Below are 25,656 nucleotides of genomic sequence, written 5' to 3'. Positions count from 1 at the left end.
TGAGGTGTTTATACCTTCAGCTCTGTCATGCCCCTGACGTCTATCTTGTAGCCCTCGTTGAGGGAGCGCAGGATCTTCACAGTGCTCATGTTCACATGAATTCTATAAGCTGAACGGAAATAACACTGTCACTACAAACCATACCATAATGCAGACATCCTGAGCAGAAATACACAGAGTGAACAAAACATTAAGAACTGACCAGGTGACTCCAGGTGAAAGCTATGATCCCTTATTGATGTCACTTGTTAAATCCACTTCAATCAGTGTAGATGCAGGGGAGGAGACAAGTTAAAGAAGGATTTCTAAGCCCTGAGACAATTGAGACATGGATTGTATATGTGTGCCATTCAGAAGTTGAATGGGCAAGACAAAATATTTAAATGCCTTTGAACGGGGTATGGTGGTAGGTGCCAGGCCAGGTGCACTGGTTTGTGTCAAGGGGGTGCAACTCAATATTAGGAAGGTGTTCTTAATGTTTTGTAAATCAACACCAAGAACCTCTGATACTCACGCAGCCCAGTGGATTCCATACGAGAGGCAGTGTTGACTGTGTCTCCAAAAAGGCAGTACCGAGGCATGGTCAGACCCACCACCCCAGCAACACATGACCCTGTACACACAACACATGTGCATCACATCTCAGACATCACATTGAGAAACCAAACCCTGGCCTGCTACTGTTTCAGCCACCCTCGTTATGAATGACGGATCCCCACATACAGACAGTTAGAAAAGGAAATATAATCAAAGTGATTGATTGTGATATGAAGAGCTTATTTCCAAAACGTTATATCCACACATTTTTCACATTTGTGTTTTTTTCACCAGAAATGATTTCTGCTTATGGGTACCTTCATGTGTGTGTAAAATATGACTGTTTCAATTAATAGATTTTAAGTGTGGATTAAAATGTTGATTTTGTTTTTGCAAATCGCTATGTCCATTGTTTAGCTGGAATGGAATGTTTGCATACTGTATATTTGACTGTGATATTTGGTTGTCTCACCTACAGTACCAGTCAAAAGTTTGGACATAACTACTCATTCAAGGGTTTTTCTTTATTTTTACTATTTTCTACATTGTAGAATAATAGTGAAGACATCAAAACTTTGAAATAACACATATGGAATCATGTAGTAAGCAAAAAAGTGTTAAACAAATCAAAATATATTTTATATTTGAGATTTTTCCAAGTAGCCACCCTTTCCCTTGATGACAGCTTTGCACACTTGGCATTCTCTCAACCCCAGCTTCACGAGGTAGTCACCTGGAATGCATTTAAATTAACAGGTGTGCCTTGTTAAAAGTTCATTTGTGGAATTTCTTTCCTTCTTAATGCGTTTGAGCCAATTAGTCGTGTTGTGACAAGGTAGGGGTGGTATACAGAAGATAGCCCTATTTGGTAAAATACCAAGTCCATATTGTGTCAAGAACAGCTCAAATAAGCAAAGAGAAATGACAGTCCATCATTCCTTTAAGACATGAAGGTCAGTCAATGTGGAAGAAATTTCAAGAACTTTCAAAGTTTCTTCAAGTGCAGTCGCAAAAACCGTCAAGCGCTATGATGAAACTGGCTCTCATGAGGACTGCCACAGGAAAGGAAGACCCAGAGTTACCTCTGCTGCAGAAGATATGTTCATTAGAGTTAGCTGCACCTCAGATTGCAGCCCAAATAAATATTTACGTCACAAATGTATCACAGTTCTTTATTAAAAATGTATTTATTTGTTACAGTACATTTGACTGTGTAAAACCTGGCAATACTACTTATTTATTTGTGAGTGAAGTAGATACATAGCGTTTTGCAAAAAAACATGATTATTGGTCTCTGAAATGAAAACATCAAGTGATAGATTTCAAACAAATACATGTCTGTCATTGAACAACCCCATGTCATGATTAGATAGTGAAAAAACACACCAATCGCTTTCCTAAGTTCTTTAAACTGTAGAAGATAATTTACCAAGATTTCTGAAAATGGATATATAGCATTTTGGAAAGAAACTCTTCATCTTTATAAACACCTCACATTGGGATTCAGCCATTGAGCAAGATTGATCAACTAGCTAATATGTGACCTAACTTCAGAGTGTGTCTGCCAGGCAGGGACAACCCAATGCCCTCTCTCACCTGAGTGTATCCCTATTCGTATCCTGACGGGCACGCCGGGCATGTGGCGCATCTGGAAGGTGCCCACAGAGCTCAGGATGTTCAGGGACATGTTGGCTATCTCCGCTGCATGTTTGTTGCCATTCCTCTTGGGTAGACCTGATGCCACCATGTAGGCGTCACCAATGGTCTCTACCTACACAATGACAACAAACAGGCATACAGTAAATCATTGCCACATCGATACTCAAAAAATCATCACGTCACTTGATTTGTGTTGTTGTGATGCTTCCCTAGCCCCGCACCCCAACCCGCAACTATGATGCTCAGCTCATTTCGGTTCAACTCAGTAGTGTGAAAATAGTATAACTGACCTTGTATACGTCGTGGTTGCTGAGCACAGCGTCAAACAGGGTGTACAGGTCATTGAGCAGGTCCACCACCTCGATGGGATCACTGAGGGAGGAGATGGTGGTGAAGCCTACTATGTCACTGAAGTAGATGGTGACCTGGTCAAAGTACTCTGGCTCCACTGTTGCACCCGTCTTCAGAGCCTCTGCCACAGAACTGTAATGTGACATGGGACATTTTGTGTTTGTGGTAATGTGACACAGAGCAACAAACAATCATTAAAAGTCAAAAGTATGGTACTGTATCATGTTATGAAAGGATAATACCCTTGGCATTGTACAAGAATGATATCTTGAAATAACAAAATGCCCATTGTCTTCTTTAGTTGTCTGTGTGTGTGTTATAACATGAAGCTCACGGAGGCAGCATCTCAGACAGCAGTTTCTCCGTCCTCTGTTTCTCCACTTCCAGCTCCTCTGTCCTCTCTCTGATCAGGTCCTCCAGGTTAGATGAGTACTGTTCCAGCATCCGCAACATGGAGTCAATGATGTTGGTCTTCTTGCCCTTGTTGATCAGCTTGAACTGTGACACAACACCATCATCATCATCTTTGGTGCACCACTACATTATGTAATATTATGTATGACTTATGCTCTCTGTAAAAATCCATAAAGCTATGAGCCAAGACTTTGTCCGTGTCTGAATATCCATACTAGCGTTTGCAATGTTTTTTTTAGGGGTGGATCAGCTTTAATATTGCTGATAGATTGTTGCTTCCATCAATGTAATTGTCTGCATCATTTCCAATCCCCCAGATATTATTTGGGTAAATATATATATCCAAATACATACATACATACCCATACATACCCATATACAGTCGTGGCTAAACGTTTTGAGAATGACACAAATATTAATTTTCAGTCTGCTGCCTCAGTTTGTATGATGGCAATTTGCATATACTCCGGAATGTTATGAAGAGTGATCAGATGAATTGCAATTAATTGCAAAGTCCCTCTTTGCCATGCAAATGAACTGAATCCCCCAAAAACATTTCCACTGCATTTCAGCCCTGCCACAAAAGGACCAGCTGACATCATGTCAGTGATTCTCTCGTTAACACAGTTGTGAGTGTTGATGAGGACAAGGCTGGAAATCACTCTGTCATGCTGATTGAGTTCGAATAACAGACTGGAAGCTTCAAAAGGAGGATGGTGCTTGGAATCATTGTTCTTCCTTTGTCAACCATGGTTACCTGCAAGGAAACACGTGCCGTCATCATTGCTTTGCATAAAAAGGGTTTCACAGGCAAGGATATTGCTGCCAGTAAGATTGCACCTAAATCAACCATTTATCGGATCATCAAGAACTTCAAGGAGAGCGGTTCAATTGCTGTGAAGAAGGCTTCAGGGTGCCAAAGAAAGTCCAGCAAGCGCCAGTACGTCTCCTAAAGTTGATTCAGCTGCTGGATCGGGCACCTCCAGTACAGAGCTTGCTCAGGAATGGCAGCAGGCAGGTGTGAGTGCATCTGCACGCACAGTGAGGCGAAGACTTTTGGAGGATGGCCTGGTGTCAAGAAGGGCAGCTAAGAAGCCACTTCTCTCCAGGAAAAACATCAGGGACAGACTGATATTCTGCAAAAGGTACAGGGATTGGACTGCTGAGGACTGGGGTAAAGTCCGGAAAAAAGCTTGTCCGGAGAAGACAAGGTGAGCGCTACCATCAGTCCTGTGTCATGCCAACAGTAAAGCATCCTGAGACCATTCATGTGTGGGGTTGCTTCTCAGCCAAGGGAGTGGGCTCACTCACAATTGTGCCTAAGAACACAGCCATGAATAAAGAATGGTACCAACACATCCTCCGAGAGCAACTTCTCCCAACCATCCAGGAACAGTTTGGTGAAGAACAATGCCTTTTCCAGCATGATGGAGCACCTTGCCATAAGGCAAAAGTGATAACTAAGTGGCTCGGGGAGCAAAACCTCGATATTTTGGGTCCATGGCCAGGAAACTCCCCAGACCTTAATCCCATTGAGAACTTGTGGTCAATCCTCAAGAGGCGGGTGAACAAACAAAAACCCACAAATTCTGACAAACTCCAAGCATTGATAATGCAAGAATGGGCTGCCATCAGTCAGGATGTGGCCCAGAAGTTAATTGACAGCATGCCAGGGCAGATTGCAGAGGTCTTGAAAAAGAAGGGTCAACACTGCAAATATTGACTCTTTGCATCAACTTCATGTAATTGTCAATAAAAGCCTTTGACACTTATGAAATGCTTGTAATTATACTTCAATATTCCATAGTATCTGACAAAAATATCTAAAGACACTGAGGCAGCAGACTTTGTTAAAATGTATATTTGTGTCATTCTCAAACTTTTGGCCACGACTGTATATATACATAAATATTCATACATATACACATACATACATACATACATACATACATACATACATACATACACATACACTTTTTTTTAGAATATATCTTTATTATTCCCTGCAAACCCTACCACCCCCCCCCCCCAATTGGAGTAAACAAATAAACAATAACACTTAGGCTTCTACCTTAAGTTTATACATATTATACACATTTTACAGACACAATCTATTTTACAATAGTTATATTTTGTTTGTTTTTAGTCCTTCCTCTATTTCTGATGTCCATCCAGTTTGATTTATATTTTTAACTGTGCTATTTCACAACATTTCTGAACCTATTTTACATTGGTTATCTTGTTATTAGTCCCACCATTCAGCTCCATTCAACCCCTCCCATCTATCTCTTAACACCATCCATTTTGGATTTCTATTTTCCATATATTTTTCAACTGTCCTGTGATGCTTCACAACAGTACTGAACCTTTTTATTCTCATAGCTTCTACAGATTGTAAATTAAATATAGCATTTTTGCTAAAATAATTATTATATTATTGATTGATAATGACTTTTCAAATCACCTAGAATTGCTATCTGCAGCGTTAGTTCTAGGTAAATGTTGTAATTCTTCAGCCATTCCTGGCTGGACCTGTGACCAAAAATTAGCTACATATGAGCAGTACCAAAATAAATGATCTAATGCCTCCTCGTAGCAAAATCTGCAGAGCTGGGAAGATTGTATCCCCCATATACAGTTGAAGTCAGAGGTTTACATACACCTTAGCCAAATACATTAAACTCAGTTTTTCACAATTCCTGACATTTAATCCTAGTAAGAATTCCCTGTCTTAGGTCAGTTAGGATCACCACTTTATTTTAAGAATGTAAAATGTCAGAATAATAGTAGAGAGATTGATTGATTTCAGCTTTTATTTCTTTCATCACATTCCCAGTGGGTCAGAAGTTTACATACACTCAATTAGTATTTGGTTGCCTTTAAATTGTTTAACTTGGGTCAAACGTTTCGGGTAGCCTTCCACAAGCTTCCCACAATAAGTTGGGTGAATTTTGGACCATTTCTCCTGACAGAGCTGGTATAACCGATTCAGGTTTGTAGGCCTCCTTGCTCGCACATGCTTTTTCAGTTCTGCCCACAAATGTTCTATAGGATTGGGGGCAGGGCTTTGTGATGGCCAATCCAATACCTTGACTTTGTTGTCCTTAACTTCTTGGAACTATAGGGGGTGCTGTTCCGCATTAGCATATTTTGGTCTCCAAATTAAACTGCCTCGTGCTAAATTCTTGATCGTACAATATGCATATTATTGTTATTATTGGATAGAAAACAGTCTATAGTTTCTATAGGAGTTGAAATTTTGTCTCTGAGTGGTACAGAACAATTTCTACAGCACTTTTCATGACAGGGTTCAGATTTCAGAAATTTTTACCTCTGATCTGGGGTCTGTTTATAAGGCCACAGTGAATGCTATGAAGAAACCGACACTGCCTACGTCTTCCTCTGGGTGTCTGTACGTCATCACGTTTTCAATGAAATCGATGGGACGTTCACAGCCATTATAAATGACAAAAATGTACAGAGACCCCCCTTTCTCAACGTGCGCCTCAAGCGTGAAGGCCATCGGACCTGCCTCGTTCCAAATCGTTTTCTAACCAGCAATATTTCTCCGGTCATGTTTTCAGTCGTTATAGTTGTTAAAAACATCATAATGTAGTTAATTTGAACCGTTTTATAGCAATGTATATCCGTTTAGTGCGATTTTGAGGAATTTCTTTGTTGTGCACTCTGAAAGTTTGGACACGTTTTAGGGTGTCGGTCGTTGGTGCTGGACATTTCGAAGGACAGAGGACATCTATCGACCAAAAGACGTTTATAACATAGAAAGGATACATTGCCCAAGAATATGATGGAAGATCAGCTCAAAGTAAGCAATATTTAATATGATAAACCGTGTTTCTGTCGAAATATTTTAAACGCATATTTCGCCATTTTGTTTGGTATAGCTTCACCTGGCGAACCCTGTATTGAAAAGTAAGGATAATTTTAAAAATGTAAATCAGCGGTTGCATTAAGAACTAATTTGTCTTTCGATTCCTGTCTACCCTGTATTTTTTAGTCAAGTATATGATTAGCTTTCAATTAAACTAGATCACTCTGATAGATGACGTCAGACATATTGAGGCTTGATTTCCTAGTATTTTTATTGTGTAACCACGGTTTTGTATGGCTAAATATGCACCTTTTCGAACAAACTGTATATGTATGTTGTAAAATGATGTTACAGGAGTGTCATCGGAAGAATTCTGAGAAGGTTAGTGAAAAAATTAATATCTTTTGGCGGTGATTACGTTATAGCGCTCTTTGGCTGGAATCGATGCTCTGGTAACGTTGGAACATGTAGTATGCTAACTTATCGATTTATTGTGTTTTCGCTGAAAAACGCTTAGAAAATCTGAAATATGGTCTGAAATCACAAGAACTGGGTCTTTCCATTGCTATGCTTTGTCTATTTTTATGAAATGTTTTATGATGAGTAAATTGGTCATACACGTTGCTCTATCTAGTAATTCTAGTGGATTTGTGATGGTCGGTGCAATTGTAAACTGTGATTTCTACCTGAAATATGCACTTTTTTCTAACAAAAACTATCCTATACCATGAATATGTTATCAGACTGTCATCTGATGGTTTTTTTTATAGGTTATTGGCTATCAATATCTTAGTTGAGCCGAATTGGTGATAGCACCTGAAGGAGTAAGAAACTGATGGAGTTAGAATAGTGGTGTATTTTGCTAACGTGTTTAGCTAATAGATTTACATATTTTGTCTTCCCTGTAAAACATTTTAAAAATCTGAAATGGTGGCTTTATTCACAAGATCTGTATCTTTCATCTGGTGTCTTGGACTTGTGATTTAATGATATTTAGATGCTACTATCTACTTGTGAAGCTATGCTATCTATGCTAATCAGTGTGTGGGGGGTGGGGGGTGCTCCCGGATCCGGGGTTAGTAGCCGTGAAAGGTTAAACCCTTTTGCCACAACTTTGGAAGTATGCTTGGGGTCATTGTCCATTTGGAAGACCCATTTGCGACCAAGCGTCAACTTCCTGACTGATGTCTTGAGATGTCGCTTCAAAATATCCACTTCATTTTCTTTTCTCATGATGCCATCTATTTTGTGAAGTGCACCAGTCCCTCCTGCAGCAAAACACCCCCACAACATGATGCTGTCACCCCCGTGCTTCACGGTTGGGATGGTGTTCTTCAGCTTGCAAGCCTCCCCCTTTTTCCTCCAAACATACCGATGGTCATTATGGCCAAACAGTTCTATTTTTGTTTCATCAGACCAGAGGACATTTCTCCAAAACGTACGATCTTTGTCCCCAACCATAGTCTGGCTTTTTTATGGCGGATTTGGAGCAGTGGCTTCTTCCTTGCTCAGCGGCCTTTCAGGTTATGTTGATATAGGACTCGTTTTACTGTGGTTATAGATACTCTTGTACCTGTTTCCTCCAGCATCTTCACAAGGTCCTTTCCTGTTGTTCTGGGATTGATTTGCACTTTTCGCACCAAAGTACGTTCATCTCTAGGAGACAGAACGCGTCTCCTTCCTGAGCGGTATGACGGCTGCGTGGTCCTATGGTGTTTATACTTGTGTACTGTCATGACGTTGCCCTATTTGGGTACAGCGAGCACCCCTCCCTCTGCACCAGCCCTTTTCTATGCACCATCCCCCTACCCCCTGTCTCCTACACCCAGGCTGCTGTGGTCAGGGAGAGGTCATAAATTCCTGGAGGAGATTATCTCCTCATGGCCACAGTATAGAGAGAGAGTAAAGTTTCATAGAGAGAACAAAGGAATTTCTTCCACCTCACAGAACTGGAGAACCGAACAACATTTATGTTCTGGGAAAGGTATAAAAGATCGGTGAAGAATCCAGCTACGAACTGGTCCGTTTGGTACAATTTTGTGAAACTCACGAGAGACAATACGGCCACATTACCATAACGCTGTTTATATAATAGCCTCAGATATGAGGCTTACATCTAATTGTTGTACAGGATGAATGAGGAAAGATTAAATTATTTGTGAAATTATGGGAGGCTATGTAACCATGTATTGTGAGAGAATTGTATTTCTGTATAAAATTCCACTTAAGTCACTGGCACACCCCCATGAACACAGTTAGGACCTGGCGTCATGAGACAGCTTTTTCTGCTCTTCCGAATAAAATCCCCACCTTGAGAATTTCTCAATAGACCATGTTTCTCTCAATTACGAGAGGACAAAGGTTGCAGACCAGCTTACCTCGATAACGAGAGGGCCAAGGTTTGAGACGATTGCTGAATCTTTTAACCATCCCACGTGGTTAAACTTTTAGACTATCGATACCGACAGAATAAGAACAAGTCTTTGATATTAATTACTAGTCTGCAGCTAGGAATTCGGTATCATTGAACGCGAAGACCGACAACCGCCGAAACATTTATTCTATAATGACATGAATGAATGTCACTCTGAACTATCCATTCTAACCACGACAGAGAGAGAGAGAGGACGAACAGACTCTCCAACAGAAACAAACTTTTCAACAGAGATCCCGACGACACACTGAGCGTAAATATATTGATTGATTGCAATTGTTCCCGAATGAGTGAGCGTTCATGTGCAAAGGATTAGCATTTCAATTGTTATAATTATCAACTGTGTGTTGTCTTATCTCAGTCGACCCCCACCTCCCTTTTGTACACCAAGCCGCGATGCCGGTTTATCTCACTAGGGAAACTCCGTTATCATTTCCTTGTAACTATCTACTGTTTATGCATTTCTGTGAATTACTTAGTTAGTAAATACATTATTTAAGACAATTGATGTATGGATGACTCATAGTGAAGACTGGGTTCGTGCAGATAACCAAGAATTTACAACTTTCAGATGAGACTGAAATAAGGTGACGATTAATATTGGCTGCTATTGATGTAAAATATTACTAGGTCTTTAAGAGTTTATTCGGAAGATAACAGCTCTATAAATATTATTTCGTGGTGCTCCGACTTTCTAGTTAATTACATTTACATGATTAGCTCGATCAGGTAATATTAATTACAGAAAAAGGATTTTATAGAATAGAATGTCATATCACTTAATCCGGCATAGCCAAAGACACGACAGTACTATTGTTTGTACAGATGAACATGCTACCTTCAGGCGTTTCGAAATTGCTCCCAAGGATCTCCCACTTGTGGAGATCTACAATTTATTTTTTGAGGTCTTGGCTGATTTCTTTTGATTTTCCCATGATGTCAAGCAAACAGGCACTGAGTTTGAAGGTAAGCCTTGAAATACATCCACAGGTACACCTCCAATTGACTCAAATGATGTCAATTAGCCTATCAGAAGCTTCTAAAGCCATGACATCATTTTCTGGAATTTTCCAAGCGGTTTAAAGGCACAGTCTACTTAGTGTATGTAAACCTCTGACCCACTGGAATTGTGATACAGTGAATTATAAGTGAAATAATCTGTCTGTAAACAATTGTTGGAAAAATTACTTGTGTCATGCACAAAGTAGATGTCCTAACCGACTTGCCAAAACTATAGTTTGTTAACAAGAAATTTGTGGAGTGGTTGAAAAACGAGTTTTAATGACTCCAATCTAAGTGTATGTAAATGTCTGACTTCAACTGTATATAACATTCTATTGATTGCAAGAATTTTGTATAATAATTTAAATTGAAAAATTTGAAGTGTTGAATCCGCCGTTGTTTTGTGTGTCAATTCATAAACCATGTGCCATGGAATCGGTACATCGACAATATCTTCCCAACTATTTTGCAATTTATATGGCACAGCTGTCCATTTTTTGGTCCTTAAATCAAATTGGTGTATGTTTTTATCTATCAGAATTTTCTATAACCATTTATGGTCTTTAATGCAGGGCCGACAGACAAGTTCCTTACTTTTTCCCCCTTCCACTTGCCACTTCCATTTTTGTGGTAAAGCTGTAATTAGTTGGTTGTAATTTTGGGTAGAGCAGACATTTCCATATGTCTTTGTTAGCTGCATGTGTGACATAACTCCCCCAGTCCTGTTTATGATATAATTTACAAAAATTACAGCTTAAAAAAAATAAAAAATGATCAAAAAAAAAAAATCTATTTTTGAGATTAACCACAATATTTGTTATATTCTTTGTTCTGCAGGTGGATTAAACTGAAATTGCAACCAAATTTCTAAGGCTTGTTTAAAAAATAAAGATATTTTGGAGATTATTTCATTTTCAAATAACCCGAAAGTGAATGGTTGTAATCTGAATAAAGGGAAAAAGGCCATTCTTGATCATGGGGTGAGACGCTCTTACTAATTTACTAGTGAACCATTTCGGATTTAAGTATAACTTTTGTATGACTGATGCTTTTATTGAGAGGTCTAATGCTTTAATATTTAATAATTTCTGTCCTCCGAATGTCACGACTTCTGCCGAAGTCGTTGCCTCTCCTTATTCGGGCGGTGTTCGGCGGTCGACGTCACCGGTCTTCTAGCCATCATCAATCCATTTTTCATTTTCCATTGGTTTTGTCTTGTCTTCCCACACACCTGTTTTCATTCCCATCCATTACCTCTTGTGTATTTAACCCTCTGTTTCTCCTCATGTCTTTGTCAGAGATTGTTTCTTGTTAGTATTGTTTTTTATGTGTATAGGTGCGTGACGGGTCTTCGTACCCATATTTTGTTTATGTTCGTTTCTTATTAGTGTTATGGAGCATGTATTTGGACTATCATTAAAAGACTCCATTTTACACTCCGTTTGACTCTCCTGCGCCTGACTTCCCTGCCACCTATACACACGACACTGACAGAATCTCTGACCTTAATATGAAGTCAGCAGGAGAGGACACTACGCTCATGGAGGTGGAGGAACGCGTCCAGGAACAAACGGAGGAGATTGAATGTTTGAGCGCCGTCATGGATCGCATTGTCCAGAATATGGACCGCTGGGAGAGACAGAGTTTCTCCAGCGCCTCCACTCCCACAACCAGGGTATTCCTTGAACACTTTCTCCCCTCCTGAACCGAACAAAATCCATTTACCCCTACCCACTGGATACAACGGAGATACTGCCGGCTGCCAGGGTTTCCTCCTTAAACTGAAGTTGTATCTGGCCACGGTCTCCCCAGTACCATCGGACCGTGAGAAGAGTTGCGCCCTCGTCTCATGCCTCACCGGGAAAGCCCGGGAGTGGGCCAGCGCTGTGTGTAGAGAGGAGGATGCGGCGTTGGACCATTTTGAGGAGTTCATCCGCCATTTCCGGATGGTATTCGACCACCCATCCGAAGGCAAAGCGGCGGGTGAGCGCCTCTATCATCTGAGGCAGGAGACGAGGAGTGCACAGGAGTTTGCTTTGGAGTTTAGAACCTTGGCTGCCGGCGCTGGATGGAGCGACAGGGCCCTGATCGACCATTACCGCTGTAGTCTACGCGAGGACGTCCGTCGGGAGCTGGCCTGTAGAGACACCACCCTCAACTTCGACCAGCTGGTGGACATGTCCATCAGGCTGGACAACATGCTGGCTACTCGTGGACGTCTAGATCGGGGTCTGGTTGTTCCATCCTCCCGCACCCTCTCTCCCGAACTTATGGAATTGGGAGGGATGGTGCGCAGGGAGACCAGAGGGGGTTCCCGCTCGAGCACCATCTATGGTCGCAGAGATCACACTGCTGGTCGGTGCCGGGTTGGTTCCGCTGGGAATAGAGAAGGCAGGCAGGGCACTCTGGCATCACCCCAGGTGAGTAGGCACCATTCTCATCCAGAGCCCTCTGTCGCACTAATGTTTGTCTCTGTCACTTTTCCGGATTTTCCCCTGCATTCCCAGTATAAGGCGCTAGTAGATTCAGGCGCAGCTGGGAATTTCATTAATAAAGATTTAGCTCATAGTTTAGGGATCCCTATTTTTTTCTGTGGATATGCCTTTCCCTATTCATGCCTTAGATAGTCGACCATTAGGTTCAGGGTTTATCAGGGAGGTCACCGCACCTTTGTGTATGATAACGCAGGAGGGTCACAAGGAGAAGATTAGTCTTTTCCTTATTGATTCTCCTGCGTATTCTGTGGTGCTAGGCCTACCCTGGTTAACTTGTCATAACCCCACTGTTTCTTGGCCACAGAGGGCTCTCACAAGGTGGTCGCGAGAGTGCTCAGGTAGGTGTTTAGGGGTTTCCGTTGGTGCTACTACGGTGGAAAGTCCAGACCAGGTCTCCACCGTGCGCATTCCCCCCGAATATGCCGATTTGGCTCTCGCCTTCTGTAAAAAGAAGGCAACTCAATTACCACCCCATCGACGGGGGGATTGTGCGATAGATCTCCTGGTAGACGCTGCATATCCCAAGAGTCACGTGTATCCCCTGTCGCAAGCGGAGACGGTGGCTATGGATACATATATCTCTGAATCCCTGCGTCAGGGGTTCATTCAGCCATCCATTTCACCAGCCTCTTCGAGTTTCTTTTTTGTGAAGAAGAAGGATGGCGGTTTACGCCCGTGCATTGATTATCGATGTCTCAATAAAATCACGGTGAAATATAGTTACCCGTTACCTCTGATAAATACAGTTATTGAGTCAATGCACGGGGCACGCTTCTTCACAAAATTGGATCTCAGGAGTGCGTACAATCTGGTGCGTATTCGGAGGGGTGATGAGTGGAAGACGGCATTTAGCACCACCTCAGGTCATTATGAGTACCTTGTCATGCCATATGGGTTGATGAATGCTCCATCAGTCTTCCAATCATTTGTAGATGAGATCTTCAGGGACCTGCACGGGCGGGTGTAGTGGTGTATATCGATGATATTCTGATATACTCCGCTACACGCGCCGAGCATGTGTCCCTGGTGCGCAGGGTGCTTGGTCGCCTGTTGGAGCATGATCTATATGTCATGGCTGAGAAATGCTTGTTCTTCCAACAATCCTTCTCCTTCCTAGGGCATCGGATTTCCACTTCAGGAGTGGAAATTGAGAGCGATCGCATTACAGCCGTGCGTAATTGGCCGACTCCAACCACGGTAAAGGAGGTGCAGCGTTTTTTAGGGTTTGCCAATTACTACCGGAGGTTTATCCGGGGTTTTGGTCAGGTGGCTGCTCCCATTACCTCACTGCTAAAGGGGGGCCCGGTGCGCTTGCAGTGGTCGGCTGAGGCGAACAGGGCTTTTGGACACCTGAAGACTCTGTTTACCTCGGTGCCTGTGTTGGCTCATCCGGATCCCTCTTTGCCATTCATAGTGGAGGTGGACGCATCCGAAGCTGGGATAGGAGCAGTGCTCTCTCAGCGTTCGGGTGTGCCACTGAAGCTTCGCCCCTGTGCTTTCTTTTCGAAGAAGCTCAGCTCGGCAGAGCGAAACTATGATGTGGGGGACCGGGAGCTGTTAGCTGTCGTACAAGCCTTGAAGGCGTGGAGGCATTGGCTTGAGGGAGCTAAACACCCTTTTCTCATCTGGACTGACCACCGCAATCTGGAGTACATCCGGCAGGCGAAGAGACTGAATCCTCGCCAGGCAAGGTGGGCCATGTTTTTCACTCGTTTTGTGTTTACCCTTACTTACAGACCAGGCTCCCAGAACGTCAAGGCAGACGCATTGTCTCGGCTGTATGACACAGAGGAGCGGTCCATGGATCCCACTCCCATACTCCCAGCTTCGTGTTTGGTGGCGCCAGTAGTGTGGGAGCTGGACGCGGACATTGAGCGGGCGTCACGTGCAGAGCCCTCTCCTCCTGAGTGTCCAGCTGGTCATCTGTACGTTCCGTCTGCTGTCCGCGACCGATTGATCTATTGGGCTCACACGTCACCCTCCTCTGGTCATCCTGGGATAGGTCGGACGATGCGCTGTCTTGATGGGAGGTACTGGTGGCCCACTTTAGCCAAGGACGTGAGGATTTATGTTTCCTCCTACTCTGTGTGCGCCCAGTGCAAGGCTCCTAGACACCTGCCCAGAGGTAAGCTTCAACCTTTACCCGTTCCTCAACGGCCGTGGTCGCACCTGTCGGTGGATTTTTTGACTGATCTTCCACCTTCACAGGGTTACACCACGATCCTGGTCGTTGTGGATCGGTTTTCGAAGTCCTGTCGTCTCCTCCCTTTGCCCGGTCTCCCTACGGCCTTACAAACTGCAGAGGCCCTGTTTACACACGTTTTCCGGCACTATGGGGTGCCTGAGGATATAGTGTCTGATCGGGGTCCCCAGTTCACATCAAGGGTCTGGAAGGCGTTCATGGAACGTCTGGGGATCTCGGTTAGTCTTACCTCAGGTTTTCACCCCGAGAGTAATGGGCAGGTGGAGAGAGTTAACCAGGATGTGGGCAGGTTTTTGCGGTCCTATTGCCAGGACCGGCCGGGGGAGTGGGCGAAGTTCGTGCCCTGGGCAGAGATGGCCCAGAACTCGCTACGTCACTCCTCCACTAACCTCACTCCTTTTCAATGTGTATTAGGGTATCAGCCGGTTCTGGCTCCTTGGCATCAGAGCCAGACCGAGGCTCCTGCGGTGGACAATTGGTTTCGGCGCGCTGAGGAAACCTGGGAGGCAGCCTACGTCCACCTTCAGCGCGCCATAAGGCGCCAGATAATTGGCGCAGACCGTCGCCGCAGTGAGGCCCCGGTGTTCGCACCAGGGGACAGGGTCTGGCTCTCGACCCGAAACCTGCCCCTCCGCCTGCTCTGCCGGAAGCTGGGTCCGCGGTTTGTGGGGCCGTTTAAAGTCCTGAGGAGAGTGAACGAGGTATGTTATAGGTTACAACTGCCCACTAATTACCGTATTAACACCTCGTTCCATGTGTCTCTCCTCAGGCCGGTGGTGGCTGGCCCGCTCCAGGAGGCTGAAGTGCGTGAAGTTCCTCCGCCTCCTCTTGACATCGAGGGGGTCCAGGCGTACTCTGTTCGATCCATTTTGGATTCGAGACGTCGGGCGAGGGGCCTTCAGTACCTCGTGGACTGGGAGGGGTACGGGCCGGAGGAGAGATGCTGGGTTCCGGTGGAGGACAATTTAGATCCTTCCATGTTAAAAGAATTCCACCGCCTCCATCCGGATCGCCCTGCACCTCGCCCTCCGGGTCGTCCCCGAGGCCGGTGTCGACGCGCTGCTGGAGCCGCGCGTCAGGGGGGGGGGTACTGTCACGACTTCTGCCGAAGTCGTTGCCTCTCCTTGTTCGGGCGGTGTTCGGCGGTCGACGTCACCGGTCTTCTAGCCATCATCGATCCATTTTTCATTTTCCATTGGTTTTGTCTTGTCTTCCCACACACCTGTTTTCAATCCCATCCATTACCTCTTGTGTATTTAACCCTCTGTTTCCCCTCATGTCTTTGTCAGAGATTGTTTCTTGTTAGTATTGTTTTTTATGTGTATAGGTGCGCGACGGGTCTTCGTACCCATATTTTGTTTATGTTCGTTTCTTATTAGTGTTATGGAGCATGTATTTGGACTATCATTAAAAGACTCCATTTTACACTCCGTTTGACTCTCCTGCGCCTGACTTCCCTGCCACCTATACACACGACACTGACACCGAATTCATATTTGTTATATAAATAGGCCCTTTTAATTTTGTCTGGCTTGCCAAAATTGAAAACGTTTTGTTCATATCATTTAAAAAGAAGGTCATTAGGTGTAGGCAAAACCATAAGCAAATAGGTAAACTGTGATATGACTAAAGAGTTCATAGGAGTGATTTTTCCACAAATAAACAGATATTTTCCTTTCCATGGTAACAAGATCTTATCTATTGTTGCTAACTTTCTCTAAAAATGTATTGGAGTGAGATCATTTCTTTCTTTCGGGATTTGTATACCGAGTATGTCCACATCCCCGTCAGACCATTTTATTGGTAAACTACATGGTAATGTAAAAGTTTAATTTATTGTGATCCAATACGTAATATAGTACACTAATCAAAATTTGGTTTTAATCCAAAGAGGTTAGCAAAAGTATCTAGATCCTCTATGAGGCTGTGGAGGGATTCTAATTGCAATTTTAAAAGAAAATATGAATCATCAGCGTACAATGACACCTTTGTTTTTAAGCCATGGATTTCTAATCCCTTAATATTATTGTCTAATTTTAACAGCTAACATTTCGATGGCAATAATAAATAGACATGCCAATAGTGGACAACCTTTTTTTACTCCTCTTGACAGTTTAAAACTTTCTGAGCTGTAGCCATTATTTAGTATTTTACACCTAGGGTTACTATACACACCTTTAACCCATTATTTAAGAGATTCTCCAAAATTGAAATATTCTAGGCGTTTATATATAAACTCCAGTCGTACTTTATCAAAAGTCTTTTCAAAATCAGCTATGAAAACCAGGGTTGGTGTCCCCGATATTTCATAATATTCTATTGTTTCCAGTACTTGTCTTATATTACCTCCAATGTACCATCCATGTTAAAAACCTGTCTGACTAGGATGAATAATATCTGACAATACCTTTCAAATTCTAAGTGCCAAGCATTTAGCTTTACATTTTGCATCACAACACTGAAGTGTAAGAGGCCTCCAATTTTTTAAATGGACTGGAACTTTATATACAGTGGCTTGCGAAAGTATTCACCCCCTTGGCATTTTTCCTATTTTGTTACCTTACAACCTGGAATTAAAATAGATTTTTGGGGGGTTTGTATCATTTGATTTGCACAACATGCCTACCACTTTGAAGATACAAAATATTTTTTATTGTGAAACAAACAAGAAATAGGACAAAAAAAACAGAAAACTTGAGTGTGCATAACTATTCACCCCCCCCCCAAGTCAGTACTTTGTTTTTGTTTTGCAGCAATTACAGCTGCAAGTCTCTTTGAGTATGTCTCTATAAGCTTGGCACATCTAGCCACTGGGATTTTTGCCCATTCTTCAAGGCAAAACTGCTCCAACTCCTTCAAGTTGGATGGGTTCCGCTGGTGTAAAGCATTCTTTAAGTCATACCACAGATTCTCAATTGGATTGAGGTCTGAGATTTGATTAAGCCATTCCAAGACATTTGAATGTTTCCCCTTAAACCACTTGAGTGTTGCTTTAGCAGTATGCTTAGGATTATTGCCCTGCTGGAAGGTGAACCTCCGTCCCAGTCACAAATCTCTGGAAGACTGAAACAGGTTTCCCTCAAGAATTTCCCTGTATTTAGCGCCATCCATCATTCCTTCAATTCTGACCAGTTTCCCAGTCCCTGCCAATGGAAAACCATCCCCACAGCATGATGCTGCCACCACCATGCTTCACTGTTCTTGGGGTGATGAGAGGTGTTGGGTTTGCACCAGATATAGCGCTTTCCTTGATGGCCAAAAAGCAATTTTTTTGTCTCATCTGACCAGAGTACCTTTTTCCATATGTTTGGGGAATCTCCCACATGATTTTTGGCGAACACCAAACATGTTTGCTTATTTTTTCTAGAAGCAATAGCTTTTTCTGGACACTCTTCCATAAAGCCCAGCTCTGTGGAGTGTACGGCTTAAAGTGGTCCTATGGACAGATACTCCAATCTCCGCTGTGGAGCTTTGCAGCTCCTTCAGGGTTATCTTTGGTCTCTTTGTTGCCTCTCTGATTAATACCCTCCTTGCCTGGTCTGTGGGTTTTGGTGGTTGGCCCTCTCTTGGCAGGTTTGTTGGGGTGCCAAATTCTTTCCATTTTTTATAATGGATTTAATGGTGCTCAGTGGGATGTTCAAAGTTTTGGATCTTTCTTTATAACCCAACCCTGATCTTTACTTCTCCACAACGTTGTCCCTGACCCTTGGGTTGTGCCGTGGCGGAGATCTTTGTGGGCTATACTCGGCCTTGACTCAGGATGGTAAGTTGGTGGTTGAAGGTATCCCTCTAGTGGTGTGGGGACTGTGCTTTGGCAAAGTGGGTGTGGTTATATCCTGCCTGTTTGGCCCTGTCTGGGGGTTTCATCAGGTGGGGCCAGTGTCTCCTGACCCCTCCTGTCTCAGCCTCCAGTATTTATGCTGCAGTAGTTTATGTATCGGGGGGCTAGGGTCAGTCTGTTATATCTGGAGTATTTCTCCTGTCTTATCCGGTGTCCTGTGTGAATTTAAGTATGCTCTCTCCAATTCTCTCTTTCTTTCTTTCTTTCTTTCTTTCTTTCTTTCTTTCTCTCGGAGGAGGACCTGAGCCCTAGGACCATGCCTCAGGACTACCTGGCATGAGGACTCCTTGTTGTCCCCAGTCCACCTGGCCGTGCTGCTGCTCCAGTTTCAACTGTTCTGCCTGCGGCTATGGAACCCTGACCTGTTCACTGTGATTACTATTATTTGACCATGCTGGTCATTTATGAACATTTGAACATCTTGGCCATGTTCCCGGTACAGCCAGAAAATGACTGGCCACCCCTCATAGCCTGGTTCCTCTCTAGGTTTCTTCCTAGGTTTCATTTCACTTCACCAATTTGGACTATTTTGTGTGTCCATTACATGAAATCCAAATAAAAATCTATTTAAATTACAGGTTGTAATGCAACAAAATAGGAAAAACGCTAAGGGGGATGAATACTTTCGCAAGGCACTGTATATCACTTGGATCTTGTTTCAGTAATAATGAAATCAGACCTTCTTGTTGCGTGTCCGATAATCTACTATTTATATAGGAGTGGTTAAAACATTCTAATAATGGTCCTCTGAGTGTATCAAAAAAAGTTTGGTATTCTTCCACTGGTATGCCATCCAGCCCTGGAGTTTTCCCAGCCTTAAAGGCTTTAATTGCATCAATAAATTCCTCCTCTGTAATTTGGCCTTCACACGAGTCTTTCTTTATAGATGTTAATTTTACATTATTAACAGGAAAAAAATCCATACAATTAGCTTCGGTTAGTGGAGATGGAGGCGACTTAATCAAAAACATATTCTTAAAGTACTTTACTTCCTCTTCCAAAATATCATTTGGTGAATCATGTGACTCTATCACTTGTAACAAGTTTCAATAAAAAAAAATTGGTAGCATTTCTATGTTGAAGATTGAAAAAGAATGGTGCATTTTTCCCTATATTCCATCCAGTTCGCCTTATTTTTTATAATATATTACACTGGATCTTTCTTGAATAAATTCCTCCATTTTTTTTTGTTTTTCCTCTAACTAATTCTGTGCCTCTATGGTACAGTTTCTATTTCTATCTATCTGTTCTGTTCGTCCTTCAATTTCCTTTGTTAATATGGACTCTTGATCTAAATTGCTTTTGTTTTATAGATGAGTACTGAATTGCATGGCCTCTAAAGGCATATTTAAAAGTGTCCCATACAATAAGGGGATCTGCTGTACCTATGTTATGTCAGAAAAAGTCAGTTATAAATTCTTCTGTCCTAGTTATAAACATGCTATCATTCAGTAGGCTTTGATTAAATTTACAATATCCTCGCCCACGTGGAAATTCTGTAAGAGTAATATATATGCCAATTATGTGATGAGGCGGCAGGTAGCCTAGTGGTTAGAGTGTTGGGCCAATAACCGAAAGATTGCTAGATCAAATCGCGAGCTTCCAAGGTAAAAATCTGTCATTCTGCCCCTGAACAAGGCAGGTAACCCACTGTTCCTAGGCTGTTATTGTAAATAAGAATTTGTTCTCAACTGACTTGCCTAGTTAAATAAATAAATGTGATGATCTAACTGCATTCTGTCCCCTATCAACAGTTTGTTAATGACATAAAAAGGTACAAGACGACTAGCTTGATTGAGCCTCCGCCATGTATATCTCACTAGGTCAGAGTATTTAAGCCTCCATATATCCACTAGTTCCAATATATCCATGACATTCATGATTTCCTTAAGTGCCTGAGGGTGATAATTTGTAGTGTGATTTCCTTTCCGGTCCATAGAGGTATTTAAGACCGTATTAAAATCTCCCACCATAATAATATAGTCTAGTGTTGCAGCCTGCAGAGTTGATTAATTCTTATATATATTTTCAAAGAAGCTTGGATCATCATTATTTGGACCGTATAGGTTAATAAGCCATATATGTTTATTGTCCAATAACATATTATTTAAAATGATCCATCTACCTTCCTGATCTGTTTGGACAATTTGCACATTTGGATCAAAATGACTGTTAATTAATATCATCACCCCTTTTGAATTTCTTTGCCCATGGGAGAAATATATTTTGCCCACCCAGTCCTTTTTCCACAAAACTTCATCTAAAATTGTTGAATGAGTTTCCTGTAAACAATAGATATTATATTCCTTCTCTTTTAGCCAGGTAAATACTGATCGTCTTTTCTTATTATCTGCTAAGCCATTCCAATTATAACTGGCTATACTTATTTCACCACTTACCATAATGAGACATAACTTTCAATTATTTTTATCAAAATATATGTTTGTAAACGTACCATTAAAAAGTAACATGATGATTGAGTGTCTATATAGCTGTACCATGATATTTGCATTGCTACTAAGTAAACCTCCAATTGGTCTCCACAATTCCACCCGCTAAAACCCCTCCTCATCCCGAGTTGGGTTGTCATCCCACTGCCCTGCAGACCACCCCCGACCCCCCGGATCCCATAGCCCCGAAGAGACCGAGACCGAGACCCATCCTTCAAAAAGAACACAGTGCCACCCACAGAACAGAAGTAGATCAACCCTCACCTCGATTTGTATTATATATAGCCATTAAAAAATATATATCTATCTATATATATATACACATACATACTTTAAAAATCCTGTTTATCTTATTTTCCATAATTAGCTATTAATATTTGTAGTAATGTAGGCAATTTATCCAAAGGATTTTTACCGCTCACTAGTCTCGCCATTACCAAAATTAGATTATGGCAAGCAATTATTATATTAGCAAACAGTTATTGTGAATCATCCTATATTGTCCCTAACATATTTTACTCCCTCGCAACAGTTGCGGGATACACACACACACACACACACACACTCACACACACTCAACCCCTTTCCCACACAACAACCATAGACTCACATTCTCAACAGTTGTACCATTCCAGAGCCCAACTCAAGAAAGGTCTTGATTTACGAATGCATATACAGTTGCAGCTGTATGAGAAGGCCTGCAAAACTGCGCAGCGTTTGCATTTTAGGTATACGAAAATAAAACGTTTTATAGTACTTGAAATGTCAAAAATAAAGTATGCTTTATATGCCAAGATGTTAAATTACACAGCTTTTCATCTAGTAGAATACGCTGCACACTATTGAGGAAGAGAATTGTCTTTTCAGACGAGGGTTGCACAATCCCGTGAACTTTCAATAAATTCCCTGGTTTTCCAGAAATCCTGGGTGGAGGATTCCGCATTTCCTGCTTACTCCCTCCTGATTCCGTGAATCCTCCAACCGGAATTTTAGGAAGACCAGGGAATTTATTGAAAGTTCTTTTAATTTTGCAACCCTATTCCAGACTCATGTGTGTTTGACAAGAGCTGATAATCAGCTGATAATGAGAGAAGGGAACGCGCTGTACCTGAATAAATGAATGAATGATTGGGAATCAACGTAATTGAGCATTATTAGATGACATTCTCAGGATGGGTGAGCCTAGTATGTTAATATATGTTGCTTACTGCATTCATTTTCCCTAAACAGTACGTTCTAAACAGTATGTAATACGATTAGTACACAGTATGTTGTTTTATTAAGCAGTAGGCAAGACAGATTTCGGACATGGCCAATGAGTGCTGACAGACCAATTTCTGCTGTCCACAGCTCATAATTACCCAGACATATTCCCTGCATTACCCTGCTATGACACTGACAGCAGATAACCATAGAGACAAATGAGGGTTTCTGACCTGGTCAAAGATCTCATCGAAGGCTGGTCTGCGGTCAGGCTGTTCGCTCCAGCACTGTTTCATCAGCTGGATACACTCCAGAGGAGCCTGATCTGGGGCCACCGTGGGCCTGCACATGGGAGGAGGCTTCTTCACCTTACGGATGATCTCTGATTGTGAGGGAGAGAGAAAGAGAGGAGAGAGGTTATACTGTACAGCAGCACGGGAGCATAACAACTCATTACACAGTTTATTGTCCGCTGGTACTAGACAGCTTGTCAAAGCAAAGCAGAAATTCTGTATGTACAATATGTAGCTACATTATACACTGTAGATAGGGGAATTATTATGATTTACAACTCTGACATTCCTCGATAGATACCAGTATAACAAATCAATCAATTGATGTTGATTCACAGATGACAGAAAAATGACCTCAAGCTAAAACAAAAAAATGCCTCTAAGAGTGGATTGTATGGTTTTGCTTGTTTTGTATTCCCCAGACCTACCCGCAGGAGTCAGACCCAGCATGCAATATGGAAGTCCTCGGACAACCACCTCTTGGAGTATAATGGCAAAACTATACACATCTCCTTTATAGGTCCCCTTCCGAGAGTTCTCCACGTCTCGGAGGAACTCTGGAGCTGTCCAAAACTGATCTGAGATAGAGAGGCACAGGGTCACGATATTGGCAAGGTAGTTAAATGCAGCACCTGGGAAGCATACAGAATCTAAATGACGTAGATTATATTCACAAACTAGAAATACAAATGAATGTGTGTCAAGTCCATCGTTAAAGGTCCAATGCAGCCATTTTTATCTTGATATCAAATAATATCTGTGTAACAATTAAGTACCTTACTGTGATTGTTTTCAATTAAAATAGTCAAAAACAAACAAAAATAGCTTCTTAGTTAAATGCAATTTCTAAGCAAGAATTTTGCTAGGACTGTTATGGAGTGGTCTGAGAGAGGGGCCTAACTGGAGGAGCCTAGTGGGAGGGATGTGTAACCTGCAAAGAAACTGCTATTGGCAGAGAGGAGGGCAAACTCTCTTTGTTATGATGTCACCAAGCGGTCCAAAACCCCACTCATGCAAAACAATCTGAAGTGTAACTATCAATTATTTTCAAACAACTCTAACAAGGCATTAACAAAAAAAAATATGTTGTTGACCACACGTGATAACGTGATATGGAAGAGTGAACATTTTCAAAAACAAAAGTGCAGATCTAGGCATAGATGTTACCTTCAGGTGGAACTAGATTTTTGGGGGATTTCTGGGATTCCAGCAGCTCGTTAAAGCCGTAGTCTGTGATCTTGAGGACAAAGCGACCGTCCACCACACAGTTCCGTGACTTCAGCCGACCGTGAGGGAACTCTCGATGGTGCAGATACTTCATACCCTGAGAGGCCAATATGATCAGAACTGGTAAACCATTGGTGTTACTTATGACAAAGTACCAGAAAAACATTTTAAACGTTTGATCTGCTGGCCGAAACATGAACTGCTGGCCGAAAGTTTTTAGAAGATATTTTTTATCTTATTGGGACAAATTAGACTTGTGGAAAAAGTTTTGCAACATGATGTGTCAAACATGTTATACCTTGATTAGGTCCAGCAACAGAGAAGACTTGAACATCCACTCCAGCTTGACGTCATCGTTCCTCAGGAGGTCCTGCAGACTGCCACGGGAACAATGCTCCGTCACCACGGCAAACATGTCACAGTCTGTGAAAAACCCCAGGAACGGATTGATGTTCTCATTTCGCAGATCCTTCATCTGGACACATTCACACAGAATTAAGACCCCAAAGTTAACAAAAACAAACCCACATCCCAGACATGACTCTATACATTGTAAATATGGTATTGGCACTGACCCTGTATATAGCTTCATCTCTTATTTCTCATGTTTTCTTTATTATATATACACAGTATATATTTATTTTAGATTTTTATACTGTTTTAGAAATTGATTACTGCACTGTTGAGTAGAGCTCGCAAGCAATTCACTGTACTTGTGCTTGAACTTACTGTTGTTATGTTTTGGTTTTACCTTTGTAAAGATCTTGGTGGTGCTCTGCTTGACTTCCTTGAAATGTCCTTCTTCAAACTTTTTCAGCCACACCCAGTCGCCCTTTGAAGCCATGAAAGAAAATGTGGTTTTATTCTGGCTCCATTCTCTACAAGTCTCATTGAAATATTTTAGGATAGGAATGAAAAGTCGACTTGTGGTTCAGCGGTCAACGTCGTCAACTTACCTCATAGACAGCTACATTTGTGGTCTCATGTGTTGCTGTTGTGATGCTGTTCACAGAGTGGTGCGGGTATCCTGAATGCATACTGTTGTTGTCTATTGCACTTTTAGATTCACTCAGGTCCTCTAGAGTGATTTTCTATGAGGCATAAAATAGATGACTGAACATACAGTATATCAGAAAGAGGTAATGTTGTAGAGAATCACATGGGGAAATATATTTACCCTCTTGCTAAGTTGAGGGTTGATGAACGTGAGGTCCTCTAGAGTCAGTAGGATCCGATTGGGCCCCTTCACCAACTGGATCTGCTGGATTCTCCTCCTACCAGCCAATCAGAGAGCATGTCAGCCAAGGTCACAGCAAAGCAATAGCAACTATCTCTGTCTGGGTTTTTAGTCTCTATGTATCTAAACAGCAGAGGTGGGACCAAGTCATTGTTTTACAAGTCACAAGTAAGTCTCAAGTCTTAGCACTCAAGTTCCAAGTCAAGTCTCAAGTCAAGACAGGCAAGTCCGAGTCAAGTCTCAAGTCAAAACCGACAAGTCTCAAGTCAAGTCTCAAGTCCTAAACTTTGAGTTTAGTCCCAAACAAGTCATAATGTGCTCTTCACCAAATGTAATACCACTTCATATTTTTAACAAGAGTAATAGTTAGTATATTACATTGACGCAAATCATGAATGCTTTTAAAAATATATATATATTTATTACTTTCCAAATAAACTTTATATTCCATGGAAATACATGGTTAACCATGAGAAAG

The 25,656-nt window shown here is 42.1% G+C and overlaps 1 protein-coding gene across 1 annotated transcript in view; it reads right to left on the bottom strand.

Annotated features, from left to right (window-relative positions):
* The window catches only part of LOC139548192 (retinal guanylyl cyclase 2-like), a 39,475-nt gene that overhangs the window by 2,835 nt on the left and 10,984 nt on the right, over positions 1-25,656 (bottom strand). The window contains exons 5-16 of the mRNA XM_071357675.1: positions 25,119-25,215; positions 24,898-25,032; positions 24,693-24,773; positions 24,240-24,416; positions 23,882-24,038; positions 23,143-23,292; positions 22,655-22,803; positions 2,882-3,045; positions 2,487-2,679; positions 2,134-2,308; positions 515-613; positions 15-109 (exon numbers count right to left, since the gene is read on the bottom strand). Coding sequence (XP_071213776.1) covers positions 15-109; positions 515-613; positions 2,134-2,308; positions 2,487-2,679; positions 2,882-3,045; positions 22,655-22,803; positions 23,143-23,292; positions 23,882-24,038; positions 24,240-24,416; positions 24,693-24,773; positions 24,898-25,032; positions 25,119-25,215 — 1,672 coding nt within the window. The remainder of the gene's footprint in view (positions 1-14; positions 110-514; positions 614-2,133; positions 2,309-2,486; positions 2,680-2,881; positions 3,046-22,654; positions 22,804-23,142; positions 23,293-23,881; positions 24,039-24,239; positions 24,417-24,692; positions 24,774-24,897; positions 25,033-25,118; positions 25,216-25,656) is intronic.

Source organism: Salvelinus alpinus, chromosome 21, assembly GCF_045679555.1.
Source record: "Salvelinus alpinus chromosome 21, SLU_Salpinus.1, whole genome shotgun sequence".
Lineage (NCBI taxonomy): Eukaryota > Metazoa > Chordata > Actinopteri > Salmoniformes > Salmonidae > Salvelinus > Salvelinus alpinus.
Note: the sequence above shows the minus strand (reverse complement) of the source record. Positions and strands in the feature narration are given on the sequence as shown.